The sequence below is a fragment of the Marmota flaviventris genome, chromosome 12, assembly GCF_047511675.1.
Source record: "Marmota flaviventris isolate mMarFla1 chromosome 12, mMarFla1.hap1, whole genome shotgun sequence".
In the NCBI taxonomy this organism is placed as follows: domain Eukaryota; kingdom Metazoa; phylum Chordata; class Mammalia; order Rodentia; family Sciuridae; genus Marmota; species Marmota flaviventris.
In genome coordinates this window covers 66,606,726-66,621,393 of record NC_092509.1, presented here as the reverse complement: position 1 = coordinate 66,621,393, position 14,668 = coordinate 66,606,726, and the positions used below count along the sequence as shown (strand labels likewise).

General features: G+C 36.1%; 1 protein-coding gene across 1 annotated transcript in view; it reads right to left on the bottom strand.

Annotated features, from left to right (window-relative positions):
* Ush2a (usherin) overlaps positions 1-14,668 on the bottom strand; it is a 770,052-nt gene that overhangs the window by 385,018 nt on the left and 370,366 nt on the right. Inside the window, exons 30-31 of the mRNA XM_071619727.1 lie at positions 14,471-14,584; positions 12,333-12,494 (exon numbers count right to left, since the gene is read on the bottom strand). Of these exons, the coding sequence (XP_071475828.1) occupies positions 12,333-12,494; positions 14,471-14,584 (276 nt within the window). The remainder of the gene's footprint in view (positions 1-12,332; positions 12,495-14,470; positions 14,585-14,668) is intronic.

Here is a 14,668-nt window from a genome sequence, read left to right as displayed (position 1 = left end):
GAGATAAAAGAGACTACACCAGACATGGAAAAATAATAGGGAAATTGGGAGGGTATGTTGTCACAGACATCAAGGGAAGAAAGGTCCAGGATCCAAGGATGGATCATTAATTATAAGGCCTCCACCTTGTCCCTGAATTGGGGAAAACAAGGACTTTGACAGCCTAGGAAAGAACAGTTTCAGTTGAGTGGTGAAGTCATTGGGGAGACAATGTAGGTGTCATGGGTTCAATCATGTTCCCCTCAAAGGGATATTCCAGTCCTAAGCCTTGGTACATGTGAGTATGATTTATTTGAAAACAGTCTTTGTAGATATCATAAAGTTAAGTTGAGATCATACTAGATCAAGGTGGGTTGTAATTCCTGTATGGCTGGAAGAGAGAAATTTGGACACAGGGAGGGCAGCCTCTTGATGATGACAGAGCAGGATCAGAGAGGTCAATTGCAAGCTGAGAATATTATGGATTTCCAGTAACTTTTCAAATCTGGAAGAGGCAGGGAGGGTCTTCCCCAACAGTTTTCAGAGGGTGGATGGCCCTGTTGAGACTAATTCCATGTTTCTAGCCTCTGGGACAAGTTAAGAGAATACATTGATGTTGTATTCAGGCATCCAGTTTTAGATATTTTGTTATAGCAGAGCTCTAGAAACTAATGCTCTTGTAAGGAAACAAAGAAAATGAGTCATTGTAAGAGAGGAATGTCAACATGTGAAATGCAAGGCTAGGGCCAGGAGTGGGATGAGGGATTCAGAAAAGACAATTTTTTTTGCCACTCCCAACTACATGTGTTGTGGCTAAGATCTGCTGTGTCCCCCAAATGTTCATCTATGGAAACATGCAGCAAGGTTCAGAGGTGGAGTTTTTAGGCAATGATGAGATCATGAAGGTTCTGACATCATCAGTGAGTTAAGCCATTAATGAGATTATTTAATCTATTAACAGCTGGCTGGAATATTAGGATGTGGAACCTAGTTGGAGGAAGTAGGTCATGAGGAGGGGAGCTTGGAAGGTTTTTATCTTCTCTTTGGCCCTTTCCTTCATTTCTTTTTTCCTTCTTTCCTTCCTTCCTCTTTTACTCTCTCTTCCTTCCTTCCTCCCTTCCATTTCTTCCTTTCTTTCTTTTTCCCTCTTTCCCTGCTTCCTAGCTGCTAAGTTGACATTCTTCTGACACACCCTTCTGCCATTTTGTCCTACCTCACCTCAGATTCAAAGAAACGGAGCCAGCCAACCATGGACTGAAACTCTGAAACCATGAGGAAGCAAATTAAATGTCAAGTAATTTGGTCAAAGTGACACAAAGTTGACTAACACATGTCAGTTTATAGAAATAGTGATGGAAGGAGCTAGCAGGAGAAGAAAGGTAAACATGCAGAAAAGGAAGTCTAACTGATGAAGAAGTCCTCACCAAGGTATGAGAAGATGGAATCTCATGGGGGATTAGCCACCTGCAAGGAAATGGACACTTGTATATTTTTTTTTTCTAAGTGAGAAAGGAAGCATTGACTCTGACCTAGGAAAGCTAATAAGCTTCATGATAGCAAGCTAAGGAATCCCATCCAAGTGCATCCATTTGAGGTTCAGTAAAGTCATCTACCAAGATTAAGCCAGGTCCCTGTGAAGAGCTGTTGACAATAAGTGAAGAATTGGTCATGCAGAATGGGAAGTAAAGCAGATTAGAGAAATAAAGAAAAGTGATCAAGAAACATCAAAAGTCTATTGGAGATGAAAGGACATCAGATATCAGAATGCCACCAATCTGCATGCTTATCAACTTTACTCCCACTGAACTCAGGACCTCAGGCATAGTCTCGAGAAACACTATTAGATTTATCTATATTTGATGAGTTTTCATTTGAATTTATTGTCATAATGATGGTACAAGAGAGTAGAGACAATTAAAAAATATATTTCAAGTTGTATACCATGGAGCTAGCTTAGGAGAGAGGGAAAGATAGGATTTAAGGAAGAGATGGGGAAGGGTAGAAAGATTAAGACAGTTTTAAAGAAAAACAAAAATATTTTTAGAACAAGTAAATTACTGAAAGAACTGGAAAAAAAAATGGTGACTGTTGTTGGGGGATAGTGGAATATCTGAACTGGTTGGTTGTGTTAAATACAGAGCATTTCTAGGTGATGGCAAGGTCCCAGATATTAAAACAAGAGCCAGTAACTTAAAAGCACAGTAGCCCTTCCTGTTGATTAGATCATAAAGCATCTGAGAGACTGAGCTGTCCAGTGGATTGTTGAGATGGAAGTTGAAACCGCACAGAATGTTGCCAGATCCTAGAGTAAGGAAGGAGGGGGGGAAATCTAGGGGGTCAAGTTTTTATTGAATCAAGAAACAAGTCAGGATTTTGGTAAAGTTTAGTTAAGAGCATGGATCTTATGGTATTGGTGAATATTAAAGGAAGACAGAAAAGTAATAACATGGAGTGATATATAGTAGAAATAAAGCAGAGGATACTGACCCTCTCTCAATCTGAATCAAAATAAGAAATAAATCATAAAGAATATGAGGACTTCTCAAACCATTTCCTACAAGCCTTTGAACCTTTTGTTCTCCATTGTATCTTCAATGCTTAGAAGATGTTGAAAAAGTACTGAGAATCTATATAGTAGTCAATAGATAATACTCATTGAATGAACTATTTCAGACCAAAATGATCATTTTCTCACTTTTACTGTGGTGAGGTATATAGATTTTCAAAATGATTTTGAAATAGATGCCTTATCTTCCCTAATGGGTTTTAGGCATTTGAAGGAAATTTTAGAATATCTTATCATCAAACGTACATATTCATACATCCAGTCACAGGTTAAACTGGGTTCCCCCCAAATTCATATGTTGAAGTCCTAGGCCACACAACCTCAAAATGTCACCTTATTTGGCATGACGAGCCTTTCAGTTGGTAGTTAGTTCAGATAAGGTCATAATGGTGGGTTCTAATCCACTCTCACTAGTGTCTTTATAGAAAGGGACTATTTGGACACAGACCAGCGCACAGGAAGAACAGCATGTGAAGATGAGGCAGAGATTGCGTTGATGCACCTACAAGCCAATGAATCCCCAAGATTGCCAACAAATCACTGGACAACAAGTGAAAGGAATGGCACAGCTTCTCCCTTAGACTTCAAAGAAACCCATGTTGCCAACATCTTGATCTGGGACTTCTTTGTCTCTAGAATTATGAGACAGTAAATTTCTGCTGTTTAAGCTAAGCAGGTGCAATACTATGCTATGGCAGCCCTAGCAAACTAATACAAGTGGGTTTTTTTTTTTTCTACCTAGTGGGTGATTAAATGAAAATTTCGAGGAAGCTACAGGAACAGCCTACCTCATTAAAACTGTTTACCAAGTTTAGCATATTAATTACCTCTGAATTATGCATCAGTATTTGTTATTTACTCTAAAATATTAATTTACTGATTCTCAGTGTTTTTTCAATTTAATTCATTTCAACTCAATTCAATAAAAGTTTGTGAGATGCTAACTGTATACTTCTTCCTATATGATTGATACTATAAAGATTATAAAAACGAGTGACATAATAATTGTACTCAATGCCCATGTATTCTTATTTCTGAGTCAAGATTTACTCTCTTTAAAATAAATTAGTATTATAAAACAGACTATATCCAAATGATAAATATGTAGGGAAATGACACACAAAAATTGTGAATCAAAGGAGAAAGTGGGAATTGAGGTAAATCATCAGGTAAGTAAAATATTTTGATAGTAGCATATAGTGCTAGAGGTATAGGGAATGAGTAAGATGATCAACCTGATTAAATATCCAGATAAAGACTTGGAGAAACTAGAAGGTAAGCATTAATAGGTAAGTGCAGACAGATTCCTAGGATGACCTTTCTTTACACAAATTTTATCTCATACATTATAATTGGGGAAAATACCCCCCCCCAAAATTTCTTATTTCTGATGTCCAAACTGCAGAGAATTTTAACAATAAAAATACTCCCTTTTAAAAAAAGAAAGCACTAGAACTCCATTAATAGGAGATAATTGTACATTGGTGTATATCTCCACATATACAAGTGTATGTGCATACATACATATCCACATATATACTGATGTATACACACATATATTTGGATAAAACAGACTCATATACTACAGTCTATTAAAATATTTGCTTTTCACATGTTTCTACATTAAATATTTATCTAAAGTATTGTGAACTATATGGTCACACAATATTCCATTGTTGGACATTTAGAATGCTAGATTTGGAATTTTTGCTGTTATGCACAGGTCAGTGAACTTAAGAAGCAGAGTTTTAATTGCATAGATAAAACATTTCTATACTTATTTCCCAGCTTGGCTTAAAGAAGAGGTAGATGCTTCATTTTATAAGTCTTTAATGGCTTTCTGAAAGGTAGGAATTCAACCACAGATGCTACCTTAGCAACTGTTGGGGGGTCAGAGGATTCAGGATGTAGATAATACAATAAAAATACAGCTCCCTTGATTCATTCTCCCTCCCACATTCTCTGAAAGAAGTCATTGAAAAGAGAGATATGGTGTTTGACTTCACCCACAGTATGTGCAAAGACAGCACCAGGAATCTATGCCATTAACCCTCAAGACTTGAGGACATAAGCTTGGGTGCTCTTAGGCGTTGTTGCTTGTACAGTGGCTCCATAGATGTGTTTAGTTATAAATATTCATCAAGCTGTACCCATAAGTTGCATTCACTTTTCTATGGAAAGTTACAATTTAAGAGTTTTAAAACAATAAATAAATAATAATAGGCAATTCCTGTTTGAGCAGCTCTCAATGAACCGACACAATCCATTGCCTTTTTCAGCATTTAGCTCTACTGCTTTTCTAACTGAACATCATTCCCACCATCCCTAGGAAAACCCTTCAGAGTCCTTTCCTGTCATTTAAGAGCATAACAGTCCTCAATTCAGTTAACAAATCATCAGCATATTTAAGCACAGATCTTAAAATACAAATTTAAATATGTTTTATTTCTCCACATATTGGTGCACGTAGAACCAACTTGATGGAAGAATGACATTTTGATTATATTGTTTTACAATAAGCACAAGTGATAGCTAAATGTTCCATACAAGCCATCTCATTTCTTTTGATCCCTTGTTACCAAATAAATTTGACTCTTGAGAGTAGACCATCCACTGTGCTTTAACCCCCCTTACTGTCCCCAGCCTTGTGCAACTATTGAGGAATTTCTGGTCACAGAGGGGGTGGCTTAGTAACTTGGCTTCTGAAAAATACAACTCCTTTTTATAGCTTAACTCTTTCCCCCTGTATCCTTAAGGTTTCTTAGGCTTTGTGTAATTTAATGCTCTGTCTGTGACATAAAAAGGGCACATGGTGACTCATGGATGAGATCATAGCCTTACCTGAAAACTCTTACATGCTCTGCCTTATTAATAAGGCCTACAGTTTAAAGCACAAGGATTTTAATACGACGCCCCTTGATAATATTATATAAGGAAAGTGTTTTCCAGGTACTGCATTGTGGTATTCAAAACTGCAAAATTACAGAAAACATCCAGGCTAAAGTGAAGTTTTATTTTGCTATGAAAGGACCTATTGTAAACCATCAGCGTGAATGAATATAATTTAGCTCAAATTTGTAGAGTGTTGATAAGGTTCCTTATAACGCTTGGTTAGAAGTACCTAACCTTTAAATGCATTTTATTGTGCCATAAGCAATACAACTTCTTCTTCAATAAATTTCTCATCGTAAGACTTAAGTATTTGGAAGGTTCAAGATGAGCATTTCTATTTTGCTGTTTATACACTGTTCTTTTTGACCTTGACCAAGTAAGACCAAAAAAAAAAGTTTTAGCATTTTGAGTTGGTTAAAGATATAAAGACTTATTGCCTTTCTGACTTCATCAGAATTTTAGCTATTTTTCCTATTTTCCTTCTCCTCTCCTTCCTCTTCCCTTTCTTCTTTTTCCCTTTTTTTCTCCCTTTCTCTCCCCAACCCCCAACATTCCATATGTGCTGTTATCCATGTCTGACTGCTTCAGTCTTACTGCTAGACACCTAGGTCCTGATGGAATAGCAAAGGTAAGGTGCTACCATTAGTTCTTTGATTCAGCCATTCATGTTCAACCATAAGACTACTATAGATTATTTAGATGATATACTTGAACACATATGTGTAAAGTCGTTTGGTGCCAGGTGTTCAGTTTTTTTCCCAGTAGAGTCCCTATTGACTTTTACCCCTTTGAGATTCTAGAAATTATCAAAAACAAGGACTTAAGTTAGGTTAATCAAAAACAATTTGTGTAGTCAAAATAAAACTGTTCCTAGGTATTACTCTTCTGTTCTCAGCAGAAACCACAACTTATGTCAACCTTCTTGTCATATTTGATAGGTACTTCTCTCTGTTACCACCATCTTGCTATTCTTGTTCCCCCCAGTTTTGTAGGCTTTTCTGAAACATCTCACAAACTTCTTAAAGATTGCCAGTTTCTGGTAGGGTGCTCATTTAAAATGAGAATGATCTGGTTGGCTACAGTTTGGATAGTCATCATCAATCAGGATGCTTTCTAGCCTGAACTTTGAAACAATCCTAGTATGCTGAACAATCACACAATGTGTTCCTTCTTTCTCCCTATTTATGAACAGACTGTATACACACATCATAAAGGGCCAACAATAGCTCTACTAGTGATATCAATATAGGTTCTTCAATATTTCAATAATGTTTTTAATCATAAGCCTTAAAGCACAATTGTTTTTGCCTCGAAATTCTTAAAAATCTGTTATGGGACAGAAATAAGAGATTAATGGAGATCTTGCAAAAAAAGATAAATGGCACCACCAGAATACCACAAAACTGGGGGAAAAAATTAATTGAACCTATACTTTTGATAAATATTTATTTTTTGCAGAAGAAAAATGCATACTAGTTTAAGCTGTCATTATACTAACCTACATCCTATTTTTCATATTATTAGTAATACATAATGTGGTAGTTTATATTCAAAAATAAAACTAGAATGTATATACCTCATGTATTTATCCAGAAATACACCAAGGTTACTATGGTTACGAAAAATCCATTACCTTTGAATACAGAATGAAAAAGTTTGACTTAAAGTGTGTGCTATTTATTATAGCAAACATCAACAGCCTTCGGGAGGTTCTCTAACTGGATTCATTTTTCAGTGTCAGAACTGACCCAGCATACTACTAGCTTATGGCCTATGCAAGGCAAAAATTTGAACTGTATGCATTTTTAAATATATTTTGTACTAACTCAAGGTGCAGCAATGCCTTTGACTTTTAATGCTTCATATTTAAGAGAAAGAAGAAAAAAATTCAAAGCACCTAGATGCTAAGTGGTTTCTGGATTGAAATGCATGTGCTCTTTCCTATATCCACCATGTCAGCCAGATCCATTTGCTAAATAACAGGAGGATGTCGGCACTATGTGAAGATTCGAAAGGAAACCACATGTAAGTGGAGGAGTGTAAAAAAAAATGTTGACACTTTGAATATTTAGAAGGGGACATTAAACCAAGTTATTAAGGAAGTTTTTGATAGTGTAGAAGGCAAAGAATTTTAAATAATGATGGGATGATAACCAGGGAAAACGATACGAAACATAGATGTTGATAAAATTTCAAAATTATTCCTTACTAGTATTAAATTTATGCTTATTATGAGTGTGATCAAATTCAAGTAAAATATAAAGGGCTGATAATCACACAGGAAAGTCATCAATATAACCGGAATTTTAAAATGCAAATAAATAAAATAATATTTTTACTTGTTAAAAAATATTCATTGCTGATAACTTTTCTGGAAATAAGGTGATATTATTTATCAAATATTCTATAAAAGTTCACTATCTTTGATTGCTGTTCCTTCTGAAAATCTACAAAATAACGATTTATATATAATAAAACTTATCACAATATATTTAAAATAGAGATAAATGTTCAAGTATTAAATGCATGAATGTACATCCATTTGATGAAGGTTGATGTTTTTAAAATATAATTATACTGGAGGGGCTGGGGTTGTGGCTCAGCAGTAGAGCGTTCACCTAGCACGTGTGAGGCACTGGGTTTGATCCTTAGCACCACATAAAAAAATAAAATGAATTTAAAAAAGGTAAAAAATATACATTCTTTAAAAAAATATAAGGGAATATAGTTACAGTAAGGCAATATGCAGGGGTACAAATGTATACGTGAGTTCTAGCTCAATTTTGTTAAAATAAATGAAAGTTCCAAAAAACTAAAAGCCGAATGTTTTCTCTGATCAGTGGATGCTGATCTATGATGGGGGGTGGGGCATGCAAAAAATGAAGGAAATTTGGATTGGGCAAAGGGAAGGTGGGAGGGATTGTTAGGATAAGAAAGATGGTGGTATGAGATGGACATCATCATCATTATCCTAGTTACATGTAATGATTTCATGAATAGTGCATCTCTACATGGTGTACAACCAGAGAATTGAAATGTTGCACTCCATTTGTGTATGATGAATTGAAATGCATTCTTCTGTCATGTACAACTAAGAAGGAAAAATAAAAAATTAAAAAAGATAAAGTCCTTAAAATGCCCTAAAAAAAAAAAAGAATGAAGTACTAGAGGGAATCACTTCAAATAATTAGAGTTTCTTTCTGTGTTGTAGAATAATAAGATATTAGTATCTGCATGTTTTAAATTACCTTCAATAAATATATTTTACTTTCATTATTAATTTTATAATTTTAAAAATGTTATAAATGTCTAATAGACTGCATTTCTCAGTGATTCTGTGAAAAGACATTTCAGCACTATAGTGATCCATTTAAATGGACCTAAATTACCACCATTCCTGATAGCACCCGCCTCACGAGTGGAAGTTCCATTCTCAAGCCACTCAACATGGGAAGGATATTAGGTCACAGAAACCCCAACACAGACAAGCAACGAGTACCAATAGCATCATAGTTATACATCATGATGGATCGTGGCATATACAGACTAAAGCCCTTTTTAGTGGCTAAGCAGTATCCTACTACTTTCTCCTCATATAACTTCAGTCAGGGAGATTCCATTTTCTCTTCTATCTTTTCTATGAGTCCTAGTGGACAGATTAACTTTGAATGTATAAGTGACTTGAATTTAGTGCATAGCATAGGAATAAAACCTTAGAGTTTGAATGGGATCTTAAAGGCAATTTTATTCAACTCTAATGCAATTTGAGAGTCTCTGAAGAAAGGGGGGCATTTGGCCTATGCTGTAGCAAAGGCATTTGCTTCAGGGTGCTGTTATAGACTGAACTGTGTCCCCCTAAAACTCATGTTGAAACTCTAACCTCCAAAGTGACTGCATTTGGAAACAGGGCTTTTAAAGGGATAATGAAGACTAAATGAGGGAATAAGAGTTGGGACCTAGGTGATCTGGCCACGACACTTGCCATCTCATTGGTCTCCAGGGTTGATTCAGCTGATCTGGCTAGCTGGGCAGTGTCCCCTTTCTCCCTCTTCTCCATGTGTGTCCCTCCTAAAGCTGCACGCACAGGCAAAGAGGATGCTCTTCCCTGATAGAGGAGGATTGTCCTTTGATCAAGGGTATAGAAGTAGCTATGCTCCACTTCTAGAACCTCCAAACAAGCTCCCAAGAGTGGGAACCTAATCCCATATGACTGGTGCCCTTACAGAAACAGGAAAAGACACGCCAAAGATGTGTTTGCATAGAGGAAAAGTCATTTGAGGACATAGTGAGAAGGTGGCCATCTGCAAGCAAAAGAGAAGGGCCTCAGGAGAAACAAAACCTGCTGACACCTTGACTTGGAATTACAACCTCCAAACAGTGAGAAATAAGTTTATTTTGAAGCCAAACAGTTTGCAATTTTTTTTTTTTTTTTTTTTTTTAATGGTAGTCCCAGCCCACTAACAACGGCATTCTGTGATTTACAATCAGGTCCATTGTTATGGTCCCCACCAAAATAAAATGTGTTCAACAACAAAAAAAATGTATGGAGAAGAAAAGTGTGGACTCTGGGACCAGATGGACCTATATTTGAATGGGTTCCTTCAATTACTGACTAGACTTTCTTGACTTGTCTAGGCTTCATTTATCCAGATAGTACATTAGGAGAGTGGTGTACATCTTTCAAGTCCATCTTAACTTTCCAGGCTTAGTTCCCTCCTTCAGACCAATACTGAAGTCTCAACACACTTCATATCTTAAGCTATTGGGAGACAAGGGATGTTTTTGAGAAGCTATGAAGCTTCTAGAAAAAAGACGATGTGAGTGATATTGAAGCTACATCACTTCCTAGAGGACCAATTCAGCATTCACTTTTTTCTTTTAGCTAAGTTGCTAGTTTTTATTTCCCTTTTCTCTGCCACTTTTATTCCAAACTCCACTTCCAGTTCCCCCTGATATATATATATATATATATATATATATATTTTTTTTTTTTTTTTTTTTAATGTTGTTCCTAGGAGTCCAGAGACATAATTCTTTCCTCCAACACCATGGATTCACTGCTGACTCTGCGATAGGTCCTGGAGTTGCAGTAATGAACCAAGCAGACATGCTCATGTCCTTATGACACTTATAGTTTAGGAGATCAAACAAGCAATCTTGTTCAAAACAATGCAAACAACAACAACAACAAAAATGGTGAGGGCTATAATGATATTAAGTGAATATAGGGGAATACTCAAGTCATACCTGGGGGATTAGAGAATTCTCCTCAAAAGAAAAGTCTATTCCAGGTCTACAAGGTTCAATACCCCATTATGCACAGTGATATATTTTGATTCTAGCAGATTTTTGTGTACTCATTATTAATACATATATAAAGTTCATTCTATGCTGCACTTTAATAATAATCATTTTTTTTCTAAAATAATTTCTGTGTCCTATAATTTTTAGTTAAAATCATGCCATCAACTTTAATCTTATGATCCAATTTTGTTAGGGTAAAATTAATGTATTGTTCAGCTTGTAATTTGAACTCTGGGCTCTACAGAAAATAATAATTATTTTTATCAACTTTATCAAGTGCCAACATGCTATATATTTTAATACAATCTAATTTCTTGAAAAATTTTAAGAATGTAGTTATTTCCATTTTACAGATTCAGACATGTCTCAGAGAAGTTAAGTAACTTGTTTCAAGTTCACACTCACTAGACTTAGGGTTGGTGTCAAAGTTTATTACCCACAGACTGTGTGACCACAAGTTCTGTATGCCTCAGTCTCCTCACTTGTAAAACAGGAGTAAGAACATCCACTGTATAAAATAAATGCTCCAGAATTCTATCTCATCAAATGATGAACAAAATAAAAATGATAGCTCTTGTCCTTTTAAGATCCTTAAAGAATATAGCTGAGAATACAACTCTCCACCAGTGCCTCATTCCAACATCCAAATGTGTCCCCATGAAGCTGGGAGTGCCAAGAGGATAGGGCATTGTCTGGCTGCTTCCCTGTTATAATCTTGGTACCTGGCATTAATGTGAATGAGTGAATACATACATAATTAATTCTATCTCTGACTCTAACTTGTCATGCCCTTTCACAAAGAACTTAATATCTCTAGGCCTCAGTTTTTAAATCAATCAATATTTGATTAATAATATCTAACCCGAGAGACAAATAGAGTATATAAAGTCATATTATATAGGACATTATAAGTACTATACAAATACAAACCCTGTGCAGACACCAAATGACAAACCTAATGTAGGTCCCTTGTATTTAGAAAGCTTTCCAACAATTTATTTTACTTAACTGTCTATATGATCAGGCCTATATACTGTGTTTATTCTCAAATGGTTTAAAATTCAGACCACAGTGAGTGACACGAACCTGAGTGTTAAGATTATTCCACATGAATGAGGATATTATGGTAGCTAGTCACATGATTGTGAATTTGTTGAAAGGACATCACTGGTCCAATCTGGATCTGGCACTGAAGTGGACCACACTGGGCCCAGCTACACTCCTGTGATTAGTGGGAGACAGAGTGGTCTATGCTAAGCCCTTGTGCTGGTCTATTCCCAAGGTCTCCTCTGCATCTGAGCAAAGTCATAGTGGTACAAGGAACTGAGGGAAGACGTGGTGGGGGATACTACAGTAGAGAACACAAACCTTGAAGTGACCCAGGAGGCAGCATGTGCAATTTTTTATATTTTCCAGCTTTGGCTTTACCCTAATATGACCTAGTACTAATATCTTAAAGATCATGAAACAGGAATAGTTATGAGGAGACAAAAATAAGTAACTCAATTTAAAAAAAAAAACAAAAAACATTTTCACAGTATAGTTATTTGGCATATTAAAAACTATTAACAGAGAATGACAGAAGTCTTACCTTTGACTGTGTAGTTCTCTCCTTTGCCTGAATAGAGCACCTTCCCATCCATGTATAAAGAGTACTGAGTTAAAATACCATTTACTTGTTTGGGTGGTTTCCAGGAAAGTAACAAAGAATTGGGAAGGGATTTAGCTACTGGTGGCTCAACCTCTTGTGGTGCTATGGAAGGGAAAAAAAAAGAAAAGAAAAGAAAAGAAAAAGATTTATAGAGTCTAATTTTAGTTTACTTTTCCAACTCAAACTTTTTAGATCCAAACCCATAAATCATGAAATAAACCTGAAATCCCTTGCATGGAAATGTTCCTGATTCGTGGGCAGCTTGTCAGTAATTGCTTTAGGAACAGTGCTAAATAACTGTCCTGAATTTATGAGAATTTGCATCAGTGATGGATGGGGAGTCCTTATTGTAGTTCACTTGACTGACATTTGTGTTACTTCATCAAAAGTATTATTAACCCATAATGTCTATGTGGGACAGTGCCAATTAAAGCAAATTGAACAGACAGAGTGCCCTAGCCTCGAGGAGCTTACGATCTGAGATAGGCAACATCCTGACAGCAGTTCATAATAGATGTTTTTAAAAATCTCTGCAAAACTTTCAGAATAGCTAGAAAAGGGACAATCAATGGAATTAATTATATCTAGAAACTATACTGTAGGCATTTTTAAAAAAAAATAAGATTTGTTCATTTTACATAATGGTCAAAGAAATAGAGTAAATGTTTTCAAAAATTGACCCTAAAAACAAACATTATTTAATAAAATAAAAATAATTCTTTGGAAAATTTGGAATTCTTTAAATAATGACAAGGAAATGTGAAGTGAATGAGTAAGGATTCTCTCTGGGACATAGTTATGAAATAGGTGTGAAGGGGACCAGGCAAAATCTAGACAGAGGGTGGAGTGGATGTACAGAAAGTAATGAGATGTGGGACACTTTGTCCCAATGAAGGCTGGTGGAAGTAAATGCAAAAAGGGGTGATGATCATGTACCCCAGCAGACATAATGACACACTGAGAAAAAAGATGCCATTTTTAGAAGACTAGCTGGGGAAAATACTGAGAAAATACTAACAATGGGTCACTGCTGATGTAGCCCAGATTAGAGGGATCTGGTTAGATCAGGCATAAAACAGAAAAAAGTGTCACAAAAAGGATTTTACGAAATCTGTTTCTTGCCACTGCTTTGGCTACAGATCTCTATCTTTCTTTTTCTTAAATATCTTCTATGCAAATGGTGCTTGTTGAAGGATTTAAAAGAGGGAGAAAGGAAAGAGGAGGGGTGGAGGGATGGATACTAGGATAAAGAGAGAGACCAATGGACTCATTATCCCTAGAGATCAAGCCTTTAAATCTCCTAAATAACTTCACAACTAGACAGCATAAGAAATATATGGTTCCTCTCATCCAGGAGATAGAAATATGAAGTAACAATGCTTCAAATGATTTGAAAGCTGTTATTTCTTGAAGTGATGGGTTCAGATGCTTGAGCAAAGCTTTCAACTCCAGAGTGCTAAAATATTTTCTCTTTCCCACTGCCTTCTTAATATGTGCTTTCTGAAACATTAATTTATTCCAACAGTTTGTAAGTTGCAAGTAAAACAAAAGTGAGACTTAAGTCGGAAGGAACTGAGCAGTGATTAATAATGCCTCAATTGGCATTTGGAGGCTCCATCATACTGAAATAATTGTTGCCTGTGCTGGTGTTTAGCAGTTAAAAGGGACCATGGAAATCAACCGTTTGATTCTCAATTTCATACTGTGCCATACAATCAATTCTTTTTAGTCAGACTGTCTCTAGATTTACTTCTGAGCCATAGTAAAATGAGGAAGCTTTCATTAATCTTTCAGATGCTTCATATTAATGACAAGGCTCTTGCATGAACAATGTAACAGCAATTAAAAAGCCCATTAATCTGCATTACAGCTATTAAAGATGCATGTCATTAAAGGGTATGGAGTTTGATTCATTTTCGCACCCCCCCAAAAAATGGAGCAATTATGGCCTGGCAATGCACTTTGTCATCAAATTAGGTTGGGGTTTTCCAGCAAATGGCCTTGCAGCATTTAGCTCTTCTCCTATTTTATTATTCATGACTGAAATGTGGAAGTCAAGACCTTTGAAATTACTTTACCTTCTTGTGGAGTAGAGATGTTCAATGCATGTGAGCTCTCGGTACAGCCAGCCAGAGTGCAAGCAGTTAGGGTTACTGCATAGTTTTTGAAGGGTAGCAAGCCTTTCAATATGCCTATAATAAAAGAGGGGACAAAAAGGGTTTGCATGTTTACTGTAAGCATCTCTACAGGCTTGTGTGTGCCTGTGTGTGTGTGTG